A 20449-nucleotide genomic window follows, 5' to 3' on the forward strand; every position below is an offset into this window, starting at 1 on the left:
ATTTATTTTTATTCAAACATATCGATGTGCTGATACTTTGATATTTTTTCACATCCCCAATTCGGCGAATTATCGCTAGGAATGTCAAATATTTTAAAAATATCGTATCGCTGATATATTTTCTTTAAGAAAAATATCAATATGATACATACATACATATATCGCCAAAAAAAACATCGATATATCAGATACATTTGATATTTTTTTTCAGTTGAATTTCAAAATTTTAGCCGCGTAAAAAGGCTAACAACAAACTAACAACTTTTTCCCTAAAATTAATGTAAAAGCACTAGAAAAGTATAAACAATATAATACGTTTTATTGAATTTCTTATTTTATTAGTCCCACACATAAAAGTGTTTGTTTTTCAAGTGGGATAACATATTTGATGTATTCCCACTTGTTTTAATAGTTTTCAAACAAAGTTTTCACTTAGTTTGTTTTTATTAATTTCACCGAAATACATTTTAACACGCTTCATTTTTTGTGTGCACAGATGAGAGAAAGATATGCAAATATCAAATAATATCGAAAAATAAAATATCGATATTGTGATATTTGGCTAAATAAATATCACGATATAAATATATTTTTTTGCAAAAATATCGATATATTGATATTTTGATATATTTTTGACATCCCTAATTATCGCACGCTTTTTTCCGTCTGCTTTCGGGCGATCCGTCGTTTGGCTATTCGAAATATAAATTTCAAAATTACCAACCTATTAGCCAGGCAACGTGCAATTAAATTGAGTCGGAGGCAGGGGCGGAAGAGTAGTCAACAGCAAGCGGTCCAAAAGAAAGCACCAGAAGTTCGGGAACTTTTTATCTCTGCGCGCGTGCGACACACACACAGGCACAAACACACGCGTGCTCGCCACTGACGCAAAAGCGAAAAACAGTGAAAAAAAGGGAATTGACAAATAACAACGTTTGGCAAGCACTGGATTCTGGTCGCTGTTGTTGTTTCTGCTTAGAAATTGCCACGCATGGACGACGAAGTCATCGAGATTAGCGATAGCGAACGCGAGGAAACCTCATCGAATTCCGAGATGGACGTTGAATTAACGGTGGAGCAGCCGGGCGTCGACGCCAACGTCGCAGCGGCAGAGGAAATTGTGCCCAAGGACGCGGCAACGTAAGTAAAAAAACAGGCGAATCTCTACAGTCACTCCAAAACCAACGATAACAGCACACCTGAAAATGTGTCTCTCAAACTGTAGCTATGTTTATAGATAAAAGATCGTAAGATTATAATAAAAACCAGACAATTTGGGTGTAAAATCCACAAACGTATTTACAAAAATCCCCTAAAACTTAGTTTATGCGCAGTTAATTTGTAAAAAGTCATAAGCCAAATTTGTTTTTGATAAGATAAGCAACTGATTACAAAAAAATGTAAAGTTCCAAATCCATATTAAATTAAATTTTTTTTTGACTAAAATCCCTTTTATCCAATCAGTTTTATGCATTCTAATTGGAATGGTTTTGTTTTGTTTATTTTTATATTCAAAACCATACAATTACAGTCAATCCCAAACTGTACGATAACAGCAAGGTGTTAAAGTATGTGTTTGCATTGCTGTTTTATGTAATCTATTGCCCGGGGTCTCTCTGCCCCTGTCCCACTCTCGCCCCCTCCCGCATTTCCCCTCCTTGTCTCGCCCATTGGACATGGTCATGGGCAGCAGCCAAACGTAGCAAATAAATATAGAAAACAAAGATACACAACGTCAGCGACGCCAACGCACACGCCCTGCACTTACAGTGAATATTCCTTAAGTCAAAAAATTAAATCGGATCTACCTACATATCTAAAATGTCTAAGGCTTTGTATATACCATTTTTTTTTAGGGTTTTCACAAAAGAATTTAAATAACCTCCGAATTTAAAAATTTACTTGGAATATATATAAAATCATTTTAAATTAAAATTTCATTAAAATAAAATTAAAGAATATTTAGCATTTTTCAGTTAGCCAGGTTCTACTGTTTGGCCTTTGTTGTTGCTAGGTGCGCTTTGTTTAGTTCTTGTTGGAAACTGGTTTTACTTTCTGTTTGCCGCCCAATGTTTTTCAATTCCTGTTAGTGTGTGTGTGGGCACGTTAAATGTTGAAATTCAAGACTCTTTGATTTCACAAGCCTGCATTAAAGCCACAGTTTAAGAGTCATTGTCAGCTGGACATTTATGAAAGAATAACCAGAAAATTGGGATACAAATTTAATTAGCTCCTTACCCCAATTTCATTGAATTGCGCACATTTTTGCTAATTTGCCAATATAAACAGTTATAAATTCGTACTCGAAACGCTTCATTTGTGTTTATTTTCCTTTCTCCTTAATTCCACACAAAACCTAGAAAGAAAAACAATACTAGAAACTAAATAAGAATTGTTATTTGCATTCAAATATATGTACGCTATTTTATTTATTTCCGTGTTTTTGGATAATCGCAGTTGACACTTGAATGGGGTGAAAAAGTAGTATATATTTGGAAATTCCAGTTTATTTTTGGCGTTTATGCGCTTTTTGATATACTTTGTGCAATTGTTTTGGTGTTTATTACGTTGTTTCCGCTAGAATTTGCGTCACTTGTTTTTGTTGTTTCCCGTGAGTAATCGCAAATAATGCAGAATCAAATCCATAGTAGATAGATAAGATTTTTGCATGGACAGTGATTAAAATGGGGGATACAATCTTTTGTCCCTGAATTTCGTGTGAAGAACTAAAACCCGATCATGTTTCAAAGTCAAGTACAGTCATCACCAAAAGCGAAACAAAGACAATGCCAAAATATAGGGGACAACCTACACACATGCCACCGAAAAAGTTGTCCAAACTTAATGTGAATGAACCCAAGCGCAAAAAAATACGCCGCTTACCTTCAGCGTTTTTCTTATTTCCATTAGTAATTTTGTTTCGCCTTATAGAGTTCAAGGACTGGGCACAAAAAAAAAGCCGGAAAAATTTCTCTTGTCTGGCCAAAAACTGACTCATCCCCACGGAATAAAAACTTTTATTATGATTTTTGTTGTTTGCACTTACTTGGAAACTTGATGATGACGATGGGAAGAAGAGAGCAGAAGCTGAGGGAACCCGTTTGCACGTCTACTATGAGTCAACCTGTTGATAAATTAGAAATGCCGACCCCGATAAATGGGGAAATTTTATTTTATTTCGATGCAGAGAGATTACAGCATCAGCTTATTGATTTTATTCGCCCTGAAAAAAGAATAATGGAATGGAGGTCTGTTACATATTTATAGATGCCGGTTCGACATTTTGGCCCTGTCAAGTTCAAGGTCGTTTTGGGTGTGTCAGAAAAAGGTCAAAGAGAAAAGTTTTTATTTAATCTATAAAAAGCATAACTGCTAAAATTTGTAAGCAGTGTTGCAAGACAGAATTATAAATTCATGAAGGTGTTATTATCTTCCCTTTTGTAACCAATAACCAATAGAAGTAGTATTTCTTCTGACAATTTTTGACCAACTTCTGTGATTCATGGTCACCAATCAAGAATCATCGAAGCCAAGCGGCAATCAATCAGATAAATTAGAGACTCTTAAAAACTGAATAAGGCACTTGGCAAATGTCAAATTATTATAATCCCCGAACAACCCTCAACTCGTAGCTTTACAGATTTTATGATTCACTCGAAGAGAAGAAGCTATTGTTTAGTTACTAAGTTGAATATAATTTGAGCACAACATTAGTGATAAGATTAAGTTCAGCACTTGAAATATGGTTTTATTAAATAGCTGATAAGAAAATTACTTAAAAACAGCTGTTAAGAAGCTTTTGACTTCTAAGGTTCTCTTTAGGTCAGATTTGGAATTCATTTAAATTCACATTTCAAGGTTGTAAATAAGTAATAAAAAACTTTTAAATTTCTAAAACTGTTGCTCGCTAAACTTATCTTTAAGCACAGTTTTGGCAGCACTTTGTTCTATTTTATTGGCCACCAAAAAGTTTCTAACGCTTTCAGTGCAGACGTATTCAACCTAGTTTCGACCCAATTTTGTTATGCGCTTACTTTTTCTTCTATTTTCAATGTTGCCATTGCTTTGGCTAAACTTTTGGCCAACTATAACTTCGGGCAATTAGCCTCCAAATATGTACGTACGTAACCCTCGAAATGTTATTGCTCGACTTCAGTCAAAGTGGGTCAATTAAATTATTGATTCGACACGAGGCACGAGGCTGGATAAAGAACACACAATAGGCAAAAAGAAACATTAGAAAAATCAGTAGCACGGGCGAAACAATTTGATTTTGGTTTTGAATCTTCAAGATCTTGACTGTTTCGAGAAGCTCCAAACTCAAACGGATGTTGTGGGTTTCTGTGAAGGGGCATTCACTTGAAGACAATAGCATAATAGCTTAAAATTACGTAATTCCCAACTTGTGGGGGCAAGCGCGAATTAAATTTTTTTGGTCAGGTAATTTTTCAATTGAGCTTATGATGATATAATGGGATTTTTTATGTCTAAAAAGTGTGCGAATATTCGCAAAAGCTATACTTTAAGACGTTGGGTAAGGTTAGTGAGGAATAAAAAAATGTTAGTAAATAAAAATAATAAATGGCCAAAATAAATATGAGTTAAAGATTATTTCCATTAATATTTTTTGCGACGGAAATTGTCACTCAAGTCTTATCATATCGTAAACATTTAGTTAAATGCATCGGGAAATTGCTCAATTTCCCCGCCAGCAGTTAAAAACCCGATCTTTCGTAGATCATGTCAAAAAGCTCAGGCAGCTGTCATCTGCTACCCATGAGAGTCTCTTGTCTTGTCTTCCCTTATCTGTCTGGATCGAATCTAAGAGCCAGTTTAGCCAGTCTGCCGCCTCTAACGACTTGAAAGCTAGCTCTTACACAGCGATAAAAATATTCAAAATAAAATCATGTTAAACTATCTAAATATAAAGCTTAGTTTTGTTCTTGGAGAACCTTATAACCTTTTAATATACTTGCAGGGCTTTTTAAAAAACATGTTTCCGTTATAAAATTCTGTTATTTTTTGCAGTGTAGCCACAAAGTAAGCGAGCGGGAGAAAGAGAGAGAGAGTGCACTTGGGCTGGGGAAAAGCAATTTCCATTTTCAGATTCAAACTGTAGGTGTTGGCAGCTTGTAAATTAGCACTTTACTAGATGGCGCCATTACAGTTTGAAAGCAACAGTAGGTAATAAAATTTTTACTCTGAAAAGTTTTATCTTTTTTTGTGGCTTTATTGTTTTTAGTTAATTCGGGAATTTGTGGCAATTTCTCTGGAAATTTTAAAGCTTTTTTCCCATTTGTTTGTGGATTATTTTCTTTTGTTTCATTTTTTGCATTCATTATGGCAATGGTTGGTGGCTTTAATTGCTTTGTGTCTGCACTTTCACTTGGTTTTAGTTGCAGTTTTTTTTTTTTGTGTTTTTGCAAGTTTCAATTGCAGTTGCAATGTAATTCACTTGTTGCTGCGGAATGTGCACTGAATTACAATTGGATTTGCTCCAATTTGATAGTAAACTAGAGCAACAGGTTGGGCATATTTTGTGGTTTCTTTTTGCATTCTCATATTCTCCAAGACTTTTTTTTTTACAAAGCCACAACTTTCTTCCTGTCCCATATCGTTATACAGTTTTTGTTGTCTTGCCATTTTCGGTTTTATTAAAAAACATTAATTAAAAGCTGACAGCCAGCAGACGATATCTTTTCCATGTCTCATTTAAAATCCATGACACGCCTTCACTTTGCGTGCTATATGGTAGATATACTATATATGGTCTCTATAGATGTTTACATTTATAAATGTGTGTTTTCTCTGAAACAACGGGAAGTAAAATTGCCCGGAGAAGAGCAAAATAAAAAATGTTTACCAGAAACAAAGCGAATGAAATTGTGCGAGGACAAGGAAAGAGCGAGTGCAACAACTTTTCAATTATTTTGAGGAAGAGTTTAAGCAAAAAAAACGGAATTTTAAATTGCAATATTAATGTAAAAGAAACATATTTTAATTTCGGATAATATGAATTATTATTATTTTTTCTGAAACACTTTTTCACAAATAATATTTTTGTTAGTAATTAATTACACATTAATTTACACATTTTTAACCTGAACCCCAATTAAAATTAATTATATCACACAAGCATAATTCCCATTTTATTATCAGACTGCTGAAATCTTTTTGATGTGTACCTGTTTTTTTGCACTGCAAAGCTTGCTCTCTTTCTTCCTCTGCTTGCTGGTCTTCGCTCTCTCTCTCTCTTCGCTGTCGGCAGAGGGGATCATCGCAGAGGGGATCGTCGCTCTGCCCACTCAGTCGCAGTTGCAGCAGTGCGTCGATCGACGTCGTTTTGCGCGCTCGTCGCGAAAATTGTGAAAATTCGCGGAAAAGGGAAAATTGCTAAATAAATAAGAAGAAACAAAGCTCTAAGAATTCTCTTCGCTTTGAGTTGTTTGTCTTGTTTGCTCTGTCAATAAATAAAAAAAAATAAAAATTACGCTGTCAATAATACGATCAAATTGAGCCATTCTATTTGTGATGAATAAAAAGTGCCTTAAAACGAATTCGATTCAACAACCCGAAATAAGAAGATCGAGTGAACCAAAAAGAAGCATAAATCAAGCTATTAAGTCCTCCCTTTCCATATGCATAAAAATAGTCGACCTGTACCACACGGAAAAGGCAACTGTATCTTTATAAATCCACAACGATCCGACATAGCGGTGAATAAAATGTTGTAGTAAGTTTTTTTTTATCACATTCGATTAAATGCTAACTAACGATTAAATGCTAAACCAAAGTACAGAAGAAACCAAAAATAAAACGACGTTGACCCATCTAAATACACAGTTGAGGTTAAAATAGTAGTTTATGTTTAAATTGCAAATACTTTTGATTAATTTTCTCATTTTTTTTTCTAATATATTAATATTTATTAAATTATTTGTTTATTTATTATTTTAAAAGTGTTCAATAAAAATGCACTCTTTTTATTTATTAAGTAAATATAAAAAAGTTTTTTATTAACTGAACTAGAAACATGCAAATAATTGTATTATTTTGGCCGCAACTGTATGCACATTTTGTACTCGAATCGGGTGCGTCTATGTATATATTTATATTTGTGACTTTGGGTGTCGTCTGGGTGTCTTTTTGCATATTCATTTTGTCGCGGTTTCGCACTTCACCTCTCTGTCTCACAGTAGCCACGTGCAGAGGCGTTGAAATTGAAAATCAATTGATACAATCAAACATTAAAATGGGTTGAATAATGCGGTTGATGAGTTGAACAAACAAAAAGAATAATGCCAGTATATAAGAAATTACAAATACTATAACAAGTTTATTAAATTGTCTTCGTAAAAAGGTATAAAGACAGCCTAACCCAAATACTTGATAGGTTTCCTGGAATACTCAGACAAAATTAATATAATCACGATAAGAAATGTCTACAAGAATAGTGACATTTTTCCGATGAAAAACTAATTTATCAATTTTATTATACCTTCCATAAATAGATATTTTGATAAGGGTTTATATTATAGAATAAATTGATCAATAACAATTTTGTAATTAATAAAAAAAGAGGAAAATTTCCAAAATATTAATAACAAAAGAGGAAAATTTGCAGTATATTGTTGTTATCTAAAGAGTCCAAAAGATATTTTACTTAACAGCAAATAAACTATTTTAAAGATGAGCAACACCATTATATCTATCGCTAAGCTGATTCATTTTACTACTTTGACTTTTCTGCCAGCCTTTGCCCTTCACACACTTTTTTCCCGAGCAAAGAGCATTGACCAATCTCTGATCAAGGCAAAAAAGAAAATAGAAGCAATACACTGAGAGAAAAAATAACAAAGGACATTTGGTAAATGGTAAATGCAGATTTAAGGTCACAAAACATTTTGTGTTTCAAAAACTCTTCAGATTTTATTTGTCTAATAAATATTATTTTAGTTCTATATCAATAGGTATTTATTTCTTTCTCTGTGAGGAGACACAAATCTTTTCGACATTTCTCAATCTCTTTAAAATGTCAGAGCCCAACTGGGCTGCCAAATGCACTGGCTCTCGACCATTTTACCCTCTGGTTTTCAGTTTTCAGTCCTTTCTCCTAGGAGAGCATTTCGGGGGGTCTCTTTTTGGGTCTCTTGGCACATGTGTTGGCCCCAACTTTGTATTTTTTTTTTGGGTACCAAAGCTTTGGCATATGGCACATTGAGGTCGCCGGCGCAAATTCTTATCCAAAAAAAAAATAACACAAAAAAAAAGTGCAGCATGGGGAAAATATGTACAATGCATTGCTACCGCACTATAATTTTGGTTTTTGTGTTGTCTTTTAGCTTTCTGCTATTTTTTCGTACTGGGTGTGTCGTTTATTGCCCCGACATAAATGTTTTTATGCCCGACCATTGTTGTTATTGTTGTATCTGCTGCTCATGTTGCTGTTGCAGTTGCAATTTTTGTTGCTGTGGGCGTTCAGATTGCGTTTTAAATTGCAGTAGCATTAAATTTTGCATGCATTTTATTGCAGTTGCAGTTGCAGGCAAACAAATGACTCACATGGGTAACCGTAAACCGATCCGCAATCCCAGTCCGAAAACTCTTGCCCCCAAATGCATTTTCGGTCAAGAATTATAGGCCATTGTCGTGTGTGGAGTGCTCCTGTCTGTGAATATGCCACCGCCTCCTCGGGGAATTGTTAAAATTATATGTTTGGAGACGCAATTTAGCCTGCACACTCTGAACATATTTTTATGGGCCACTTTGTGTCAAGGGGCAATGCATTTCCCGCCTTATGATTTACGGTTCGTTTTCTTTGGAGAAAATTCGAAATTCCCAACGTGCCAGATGGGAAAAATGTGTAGCATTCCAGATTGTATTTTTAATGTCAAATATGAGACAATATTATTATTATCAACAAAATTGTTTTTTAAAATGCAAATATTTGAAATATTGCTTGATTTTTATCTTTTCTGTACTAATATTATTGTTTAATTATATTTTGTCATAAATTTACCATATTTAACTTTTCAATTCCCATTGCAATTTATCATTCTTATCTAATTGGCACACTCTGTGTATTGGTCAATAACCAATTTGATCGAACATTAAGCACGTATCTAATAGATATGTCGCATGAAGTTAAAGGCAAACATTCAGCACCGTCATAAATCCCGATGTCATATGTACAACCAACGGTGTGTATTTTTATTACGTATTGTGTGTGCCATAAATAGCAAACAACTGACAACTGGCTGAACCCGAAGCCCCTAACCTCCCCCTCAAGCTAACACATGAAATAATGGGTCGGACAACGACCCAAAACTGGGGACCATAAATTCAATTGAAGCAAGTGTCAATAGAACACAAGCTCATCCATATACAAGTGTTCGTTCTATAACGATGGTGATGACGATGATGGAGGCGGTTGCGAGACAACAATCAATTATGTATTTTATATTGTTGGCATTAGTTCTCAACCCACAGACAATAAGCTCATATCTTCTTCACTGAAGGAAAAGTTGTCTTAGTACGAAAATTTCTAGTCCCTTGAAATGGTAAATTACCAAAATTATGATTTATTTTCAATAATTAGGGCATGCTTCACCCTAAAATATAATAAATTTATATACTCAAGATAATTTATGTCTTTTTAATTGACATGCAAAAGCAGTAAATAAATAGATTTTTTTCTTTATTTAACAGATTTTATGCATTGTGTTTTTACTCAAAATGTCTGCTCATTTACTTAGCTCCCCAGAAACTTCTCCGGCAATTTGGCTTAAACTTTCGGAGCACCGACTCTTGGCAAGGTTCATTAACTTTGTAATACATACCTTCTGCCTCGAACATTTCCCTGAAGTTTCCCCCCGTTCTTAAGCTAGCTTTTCTTTTATTTATTGGAAACTTCTTCTCCTTATTCACTTAAGCCCAAACTGCTTTGGCTCTTCGCCCAACAGTGTTTTTGTTTTATTCTCCGCTCCCTTTATTTTCGGCCGCCATTATGTCTGCACAGCATTTCCGGTTCACGCAGTTGGGGGTAAACACAAAAACAAATACAAGCACAAGCTCGGAACCCGCATTGACCTACTGTGCGTGGTCCACGTGAATCAGTATAAGCCACAGTGGAACTTGGCTAAGTTGAAAAGCAATTTGTATTATTTAATAAAATTAATGAAACCTAAAATTTATTTATACAGATTTTTAAGTCAATTTTATTTTTAATTTCTTTAATATATTCTTTTTAAACTTAAATCCTTAAAAAGGGTAAACGATTTTTTGATAAGGTTTTATTAGAATAATATTTTTAATATTCTTCTTCTGTTTCTTGGAATTTCTATTTTATTTTAAATAGTGCGAATATGATAAAAAAATTCTTATACAATTAGAAAATGTCTACCGTACTACGGCAAGTACTGTGTGCGTATAAGTGTGAGTATCTGTGTGCGTTTGGGTTCGGGTCTTGTGGCAAGCAATTTCAACTTGTGGCAGGTCATGTCCGCTGCCCGCTTCTCAGCCCACTTTTCCACGCCTCCCTAAGCGTGTTGTGATGGGTAAACGGGTAAACTATTTGATATGCGCTTTCGCAAAGGGTTTGTTGACTTGCGCAGCGTTAACTGAAGTGGAATTTATAGGGCATTTTCGGGGAGGAAGGAAGAATGATATAAAATATTGACTTTTGCCGAAGGGCAATATCTTGCAATGTCTGCATTATTTTTAATTTTTCCGAAGTTTATTGATTGAGTTAAAGTTTCTTTAATTTATTTGAGCATTTTCTTATTGAGTTGAAGTAATTTTTTAATAATTTATTTAAGCATTTTGTTATATTTAAAAATACATTTGAATTTATTTTGTAAATATATAAAAAAGTTGATTAAAAGAATTTAGAAAGTTGTTTCTAGACTTTATATTATAAGAAATTTAACCTGATATTAATGTTTTAGTAATCTAAAATAAGTTTTAAGGGTATTCGCTCTTTTCATATTTCTTTTCTAAACCTTTTCCTATTCTTATTGACCAACAAATGGCTGTGAGATGGCGAGTGGCATTGTCTGGCGTATCGTTAAAGCCACCTGCAGAGAGGCTTCACCACCCACTGGCTGCCACCCTCCCCATTTCCTGCCCCTTTCTTCACTTTTAACTCTCTCACATGCGCGCTGCACAATGCAATGCTTTCTGCGGTCTCTCTTTAGAATTTCCTCTCTCACTGCAAGCACAGTGCAGGCAAAAAATTAATTTACAAGAGTATTAAAATAATAATTCGATTTATAAGGACACTTCTTATAAAAAAACAAATGCATATTATTATAGTATGTTTTAAAATAAATATGATCAAGGTTATTCTCATCTTTTTTGTGTCTAAAAACCTAAACTCTAATAAATATAAATATTTAAAAAAAACCTTTAATTTGGAACTATAAAAATAGTTCTTAAAATATGTAATATTTTTCCACGTGCTGTTGCTACTTTAAATATCATTGACTGTTATTGCAACACCGGCAACATGGTCGTATTTTTGCCTTCGTAACTTCCACTACTCGGTTCTCAAGCTTCTCGACGTGCCGTTGCATTAAAATCATCGCTAGCAGCAGCAGCAACATGCAGGCAGCACGGCAGCAACATCAGCAGCACAGCAGCAACACCAGCAGCAGTAGCAGCATCAACATCAGTCGCTTCCGTTGGCTGCCAGAGACCACCAGCAATAACGACGTGTTCGCTAAAATAGTCTTTTGATATTCGAATATTTTTGTCGTTTTTGACGTTAGTAGTGTACAAAGATCATAACAATAATATCCACATCGCCACTTGATTGAGGCCACTTTAATGGGAGGTGTTTAAAATTGTAAACCCCCGCTTTTCATATGTCGAAAAGTAATAACCCTAAAAGTCTGAATCCTCCGCTCTATCCAATGCTCAATAAATTGTATATGAGTTCGGAGGAATTTACATTTCTGCCGCGGTAAGTAGAAATGCCGAATGCCGGATAAAATAAGAGTTTGTTGCCTTTGCTGTTTGGTTGTCAAAGCCAATTTGATACGACAGGATGCTAATGGAATGCTAATGGCAGTGCACTGGGAAGTTTGATATATGGCGGAAAAGTTTGTGCGGAAATTGCGAAAGTAGAGATGTTGAATTTTGAAGTATATATTTTTGCAGTTGCCAGTGAAATTTGTAAGCAAAAGTGCCTCCAGAATATATTGTATGTTTTTACTAGATATTTTGGCAACGTTTAAAACTTTCCTTTAAGAAATTTGTATCTCAATTAGCATGAATATAAAACACTTCAAAATGCCGGCTTTGTTCCCCATAAAATATTCCAAAAACTTAAATTTTAATAGTTTATTTAATTACATTACTTTGACTTTTCGGTAACATTTCATTCATCCTTCAAGGAAAATACTAAGATTTTGACGAAAAGTAAGTTTATACCGCAAGGGAAAACTTGAGTAAATGTTTGTAAAAGTAATCAAGAAGATTGTAAAACTTTACTGGGAAAAACTACTCGAGATTGAAGTGGTCCCACTGTAGCAATTGTGCGTCGCAGATATCGCTTCAGTTAACTGATAGATTTGACACCCTGACAATCTACTTTGCATGATTCTTGCAGCACATGTCACACGACGTCCAAGTTTCCTTCGTTGGCTGTGCGAAAAGTTTTGTCATCACAAGCCCCCACTCTTTTTCACCCCCTTTTTCCCCTTTTGCTCTACGAACTATGCATATTCATGAGGGAATGATTATTCCGACCAACTCACACTAGCCCACTACGCTCGTAACATTCCTCGAATGTTCTTCTACCATTGACTTCGCTTATCGCGCATTGAACTTTACTGTGACCTGCAGGCATTTACACATGCAGACCAACACGTACACACAACGGGGGTCAAGATTTTAGCACCAACGGCGGCAACATTAAATTATAATGTAGGTAATAACATTTTTAATACGAGTTTACTGCTCATTAACAAGAACTAGTTATGAGAAAAAAAAAAATTAAAAACTAAGAGAGTTTTTCAAAATTTTAGAAAACTATTTTTTTTACTGAATTTTGTAAAATACATATTTTTTGCTATCTTAATTATTGGTAGATGAACTGCCTTATTAATATTAACTTTGTGATGAGATATGAAGAAGAAAATATTAAAAGCTATGGATGCAATTTTTAAAATACTAAAAATTAAATTATTAAACCTACGTTAACCCACGTTTTTATAGAACGATAGTTTTGATAGCATATAAACATAATAAATAATGAAAACATAAAGATAGGAAGCCCTTTTGAAAAGCTGTGTGTTAAAACCAATGATAATAAATATTGGAACAAAAGCTAGCTCCCTCTGGGAAGCTTTGATTTGTAGAGGGCTACTATTCTGACCGCAAATGTAATCTATACATGCTTAAATTTGCATTGCATGCTTTGCATTCATTCTTCTGCTTTCAGCTTGTTGGTTCTTTTTGGTTCGCTTTCCGTTTACCATTTTTTGTTACCTGTTTTTCCTGCCATTCAGGTGGCGGTTCCCTTTTGAGCTTTATTTATCTAGCCCGGGCTTTCATGTTTTTGGGCGTGCCAGCCATTTCCCCACCTTTTCCTTCCCCACTACTTAATTTAAATCAGCTCTTTACTTTTGTTGCAATTTTTTTTTTTTTTTTTTTTTTTGCATTTCAGATAATGTCTGCTGAAGTTTTCCGCACGTCTTGTCTTTTTTGTATTTTATTGAAGTTGAATTGCAAATTCAAACCGCGTTGCCTACTTTTTTGGGGTGGGGAAAATTCGCGAGGAAAACGGAGGCCCTAACAAATGGCTTTCTAAAATGTTGCCCAATCAAGCGAGAGCGATTTTTTGACTTTTATGGGTTTCTCTAATTGTTATGCAAACTGCTGCCGTTGACTGGAGTGTTGCCTGCCGCCCCATTCGCGTTCCGTCTAAGATATCCGAAACCCCCTTTTTGGCCCCATTTATGCGGTTCGGGCCGCGACCGCTTTGGCAAGTTATGGCAGCAATTAAAAGTTTTGTGCTGAGCACTTGAAAAAATAAAAAAACGAACCCAAAACCACCCACTTGCCGCCCTTTCTCTATTTGTCTGCTGGAGAGACAAGAAAAAAAATTCTGAGCAATGAAAATCATTCTTCTTTTTTTTTAGTAGTAATTAACATCTTTTGTTTGCCCGCCGTATCTTATTCGCAGGCAATTCACACACATTTTTTGTAATCATCGTTTTACAAGTTCCAATCAAAAGAAAGAAAGGAAAAAATAAATAGGCTTTAGTAAAATTTAAAAAAATATTTTAATTTAAGTTTTATAAATTTAATGGAAATGAAAGATTATTAAATTAATATAAATTAATACAAGTTCCAATCAAAATAAGGCTGGTGAAATAATAAATTGAAGATTAAGTACTAAAGCTTTTTAAATTAATATAAAACTTTTTTTACATACATTTTTAAATAAAAGAAAAACTCAATTGGAAGCCTGTAAAAATAAATAATTGCTATTGAAGTAGGTCTTCCGAAATTGAATAGACATACCTAAACCAACCGTTTTTATACCCGTTACTCGTAGAGTAAAAGGGTATATTGTATTCGTGCAAAAGTATGTAACAGGTAGAAGGAAGCGTTTCCGACCCCATAAAGTATATATATTCTTGATCAGGATCACTAGCCGAGTCGATCTAGCCATGTCCGTCTGTCCGTCTGTCCGTCTGTCTGTCTGTCTGTCTGTCTGTCTGTCTGTCTGTCTGTCTGTCTGTCCGTCTGTCCGTATGAACGCTGAGATCTCGGAAACTATAAAAGCTAGAAGATTGACATTTTGCATGCAGATTCTAGGAGTTCCTACGCAGCGCAAGTTTGTTTCAAAAGGGTGCCACGCCCCCTCTAACGCCCACAATCGCATATATACGATTTTAAAAATTTCAATATTTTGGAAAAGTAAAAATGCAGTTTTATTGTGTTTATCAATACCTATCGAAATGTAGAAGAAATTTTTTAAATCGGACCATTCGTTAAAAAGTTACGGCGGATCAAAGTTTTTCTCCATCTCTTTCGCACTCCCTTTAGCTGAGTAACGGGTATCTGATAGTCGGGGCACCCGACTATAGCGTTCTCTCTTGTTGTTACTATGCAGTTCCCATAGAGGGAGGGGCATACCCCCTTGATATTTGTAATATCCCAATGTATTTTTAATGGCACACAGAAGCAAAAAATAAATAGGCAAAAAGGAAACCGAAATCACAAGCAAATAAATAACAAGAGCAGACCCAGTGAAAATCGAGAATATCAACAACCGACAGCCAGCCATAAAGCACTTATGCCCCCGTAATACTGGCGACAATGCTCTCTTAGTACAGTGAAAACACCCTGCCTGGCACAACTCCAAGTGGGTTTTGCTGTTCGTAGTGGGGGGAAATAGGGATAGGAATTTCTTTGGCTTTCGGGATTCTTTGGCGTCCGCATTAGTGTCGCCCTATTGGCGGCCATTGTGATGCCATAATTTCTTGGCCCATTTGAGCTTGGCGCAGGTTGTTGCACTTCCTTCAAATGCAAAAAAGCGGAGTCGGGGATTTGTGGGGCGACAGTGGGTTAAAAGTGGGATGGAAGCCGGGTGAATGGGAGTGGAAATTGATCGGAGGCAGACTAACGAGCATAATTATTTATTGCGGGAAAAGTGTTTGGTTTTTACCAAATGAAAATTGTTTTTCATTCTTATCTTTTAAATAAATGCTGGATCGTAAATCAAACCAAACCGGTTATGTGACTAATCCAGTGTCAAAATAGTTAATCTATTGTGATATATGGACTTAAATTTAAAAAAAATATATAATTTTTTTTGTAAAAAAGGAGAAACCATACCATAAATAAAATGCATTCAATTATTTAGGCAGTTCCAAAATACTACAAATTAAGGATTCAATATAGATCATTTAATTACCTAAGGGGCTGTCCATATATTACGTAATCACAATTTTGGTGATTTTTGACCCCCTCCCCCCCCACGTAATCATTTCTTCATACAAATAAAAAATTTTTTGCACTGGAGTAATCATTTGGTTGACCCCCTCCCCCCCCTAGGTGATTACGTAATATATGGACAGACCCTAATTAAATACAATTTATTCTTTTAATACTACATTAAATAACCACACTCATAGAAATTTTCCGGTAAAATCGCCCTAAAAACAGGGAAAATCGCCCTAAAACGGGGGTCAATGGCGACTAGGCAACAAATCTAGGGCGAATCGCCATAAAAATAATACCAAAAAAAAGCAAAAAAAAATCAATTAATTTTTCGATGATGGGGGGGGGGGGGGGTGTGGGTTGATATTTCCTGGGAACTGGACTCAACACATACACACACACAGACACGAACATCGTTTCAGATAATTTGTTTCTTGAATTGTCGGCTATACCGGACGATGCTGTTGGGGGCAGGAGGCAGCAGACTTGTATAACCGCCGGTTATAACTGAAAAATCATCTTTGTAATCGAATTAAGGAGATATATATAAGGAGAAAAAACAACTTACTTGAGAAAAACATTAGGTGTCTCTACGAGGGTTCGAACCCACGGCCTCTCGAGTTGGAGTCTAACGGTCTAGCGCTGCACCACAGTCCCATCGCGCTATGCAACGTACAAACCCTGTACACATCTTATTTTCTTGCGGTCTAAGTTATACAAACAAAAAATTGTATTTTTTGCTGGTGACTGGGATACTTCGGGCCGTTTCCTCGCATGCTTAACATAAATTAGTCTTTAAACTCAGAATTTCCATATCTATTTAGGTTTTTAAGACTACTTTAAATTTAACACGCGGACGAAAAAACTTAATTAGTAATAAAAACTGTAATAAAAAAAAAACTGTAATAAAAAAAAAAAAGTGTTGACTCACACAGGATTCGAACCCACGACCTGTATTTTCAAACAGCAAAGCTGAAAGTGCGAGTGCTTAGACCGCTGGGCTACCCATTCTTACTCACTTGTCTTGACACACATGTACATAACATGTTTTACATGTATGTATCCATTTATTGCGTCATAAAATTTCGCCCTAAAAAACAGGGCAAATTGGCCTTTTTGGAAAAACTAACCCTAAAAAATATTTTCCATGGCGATTTTTCGTATATTTAGGGCTAGCCACCCGTATAATAAGAAAATTTTTCGTAGCTTTAGGGCGACCGCGGTTTTAGGGCGACTTTTCTAGTATTTAGGTAAAAATTTCTATGAGTGCATGCATTTTCCGCTTGACTTTTCCCCCAATTTTCGTGTCACTGTGCATTTTGAAAAGACGTCTGGTGAAACAGCAAGCGGATTACTTCCTGTTGCTTTTCGTTTGTGCCATTTTATACCGGTCGTTTTGTATATTTTTCTTGTTGGCCCGCGGCATTTACTTCGCCTCCACGGTTGACGACATGAAATTAAAAATTCAAATTATGTAGACTATGCAAAGGACGTAGATCCTTTTGTGTGCAATGTGAGCTAAGCCCTCAAGGATTGACCAAGAAAATTGTTTTTCCCTCTTGCAGCATCGCCGAAGAGAAGAAGAAACTGGGCAACGACCAATACAAGGCGCAGAACTATCAGAATGCGCTCAAGCTCTACACAGACGCCATCTCGTTGTGTCCGGACTCGGCGGCCTATTACGGCAATCGTGCCGCCTGCTACATGATGCTGCTCAACTATAATAGCGCCCTCACAGACGCCCGCCACGCCATCCGCATCGATCCGGGCTTCGAGAAGGCCTACGTCCGGGTGGCCAAGTGCTGTCTGGCCCTGGGCGACATCATTGGCACCGAACAGGCGGTCAAAATGGTCGCCGAGCTGAATTCGCAGAGCACTGCTGTGGCTGGCGAACAGACGGCTTCGCAGAAGTTGCGCCAACTGGAGGCCACCATCCAGACGAACTACGATACAAAAGCCTATCGCAATGTGGTCTTTTACCTGGACAGCGCCCTGAAATTGGCACCCGCTTGCCTGAGGTGAGATATTAAATCCCACACTAATATATAAGTGTATCCTTAAAAAACGGCAAGTAGCCAAAATTACCCAGAGGGGCTTGAGATAAAAATCTAAAAAAAAATATGTATACATTTTGAAAAATTCTAATATAAAATAGGGGGTGCCACAAAATCGCAGGGTTTTTAAAATCACTTTTCAGATAATCAAAAAAGGTGTCTAAAAGTATGCAACATTATATTTTAAACTCAAAAGTGCAATGATTTCATTCAGGAAAACGACTAAAAATATATATATACATTTGGAAAAATTATACTACTTTTCACTTTTATTCACTGCCTACTTTTAGACACTTAAAAGTGATTTCGAAACCCCCATAAAAATATGTATTATATTAAAACTCCAATTTCCAATCAAATTGTCCAGATACCGCCTGCTCAAGGCCGAATGCCTTGCCTATTTGGGCCGCTGTGACGAGGCCTTGGACATTGCCGTCGGGGTAATGAAGCTGGACACCACATCGGCGGATGCGATTTACGTGCGGGGACTGTGCCTCTACTACACGGACAACCTGGAGAAGGGCATCCTGCACTTCGAGCGCGCCCTGACCCTCGATCCCGATCACTACAAGTCCAAGCAGATGCGCAGCAAGTGCAAGCAGCTCAAGGAGATGAAGGAGAACGGCAACATGCTGTTCAAATCGGGCCGGTATCGCGAGGCGCATGTCATCTACACGGACGCCCTGAAGATCGACGAGCACAACAAGGACATCAACTCGAAGCTGCTCTACAATCGGGCGCTGGTCAACACACGTATCGGCAATCAGCGCGAGGCTGTGGCCGATTGCAATCGAGTGCTGGAGCTGAATAACCAGTATCTGAAGGCCCTGCTGTTGCGCGCCCGCTGCTACAATGATCTGGAGAAGTTCGAGGAGTCGGTGGCCGACTATGAGACGGCGCTGCAGCTGGAGAAGACGCCGGAGATTAAGCGACTGCTGCGCGAGGCCAAGTTTGCACTAAAGAAGTCGAAGCGAAAGGACTACTACAAGATACTGGGCATCGGGCGCAGTGCAACCGATGATGAGATCAAGAAGGCCTATCGCAAGAAGGCGCTGGTCCATCATCCCGATCGGCATGCCAACAGCAGTGCCGAGGAGCGCAAGGAGGAGGAACTGAAGTTCAAGGAGGTGGGCGAGGCGTACGCCATTCTCTCGGATGCTCGCAAAAAGGCGCGCTACGACAGCGGTCAGGACATTGAGGAACAGGAGCAGGGTGAGAATTAACATAGGATTATATTTTATAAAAGAAATTATTAATAATTACTTTTATTTCTTCAGCCGACTTCGATCCGAATCAAATGTTCCGCTCGTTCTTTCAATTCAACGGCGGCGGCGCCGGCGGTGGCCGTGGAAATTCGTTCAACTTTGAGTTCTAAGGCCCCATCGCCACAGAGAAGAAGACCATCATCATCATCGCTCCCTCATCATCACTTTCTGCCTCATCGGAAGCCAATGTCGCGACCCAACACAGCAGCGCACAAATTTCAAACCTTTTTGCATTTTTTTTTCATACGAACCAGAGAAATACAAATTTTGTTTATGTTCAAGAATGAGACAAAAATTCTATGCAAATCTATGCGACAAATTTCTAGTGTATTCTCCACCTTTTAAATGTTGTTTTTAAACATCTTTTTTCGGCGGCATTAAATCAAGAAGAATAAATCATGAAAAAAAATATGTAAACGAAAATATATCCCTATATATATATTCAAGTCAAGTTGCTATATCCAGTTGTTGTTGGATCCGCCGGCCTTGCGAATCCTGCGCCTGCGCGCGTTCGTACAGAATTTTTAGAGGAGTAACTGATTAATTAATGATTAATGAAAGCGTAGCCTTATTGTATAACCAATTTTATTTCTACTCATTAAGCCAGACACTTAAGTTTCTTTTCTAAGTTACATATAAAAACAAACAAAAAATAAGATAACAAACAAACAAAAAAAAACAAAACACAAATCAATCAAAAATCAATAACGCATGCGATTTAGTTTTTATTTCGTGTAATGAAACGATAAAGATTATATTGTGAAGAAAAAACATCAAGTAAAATTAGTAAACAAAGAAAGTGTTGAGAAGTCTTAGTATTTTTTTAGAAAGAACTTTTAGAACTTTTAGGTGGGGGCAACAAAAGATAAACCAAGCTGCAATCCATTAAATATAAAAGCATCATGATATCACAGAAAACATTCTTATTAAGCTTTCCATTCAAAAAGATTTCATTTGGCACTGCGGTTTTAGAATTTCATTAAACATGCTATTAAGAATATCCAATTTTTCAGGAATTTGAATCACAGCGGGTTAACGCGGCGTTGCCAGATGCGCCCAAAGTTAAAGCGCCATCAGGCGGAATTTTAAGGAAGCTCTAGCGTGTAGACTGTTTTTGGGGAGAATGTAAAATTTGCGTCAAATTAATGTAGAATATGACCGATTGATTCAGTGTAG

The 20449-nt window shown here is 36.5% G+C and overlaps 1 protein-coding gene across 2 annotated transcripts; it reads left to right on the plus strand.

Moving 5' to 3' along the window:
- The first annotated feature begins 648 nt into the window (after positions 1-648).
- On the plus strand, positions 649-20072 carry Tpr2 (Tetratricopeptide repeat protein 2). Of its 2 annotated transcripts, none has more exons than XM_017158579.3 (4): positions 649-1140; positions 17520-17972; positions 18376-19220; positions 19286-20072. In XM_017158579.3, exons 1-4 carry the CDS (start codon positions 992-994, stop codon positions 19381-19383), a joined length of 1545 nt encoding a protein of 514 aa, XP_017014068.1. In that variant the 5' UTR covers positions 649-991; the 3' UTR covers positions 19384-20072. The 2 variants fall into 2 exon arrangements, with proteins under 2 accessions (XP_017014068.1, XP_017014069.1); XM_017158580.3 differs by lacking the exon at positions 649-1140 and adding an exon at positions 6454-6733.
- The last annotated feature ends 377 nt before the right edge of the window (positions 20073-20449 follow it).

The sequence above is a fragment of the Drosophila takahashii genome, chromosome 2L (assembly GCF_030179915.1).
Source record: "Drosophila takahashii strain IR98-3 E-12201 chromosome 2L, DtakHiC1v2, whole genome shotgun sequence".
NCBI classification, from domain to species: domain Eukaryota; kingdom Metazoa; phylum Arthropoda; class Insecta; order Diptera; family Drosophilidae; genus Drosophila; species Drosophila takahashii.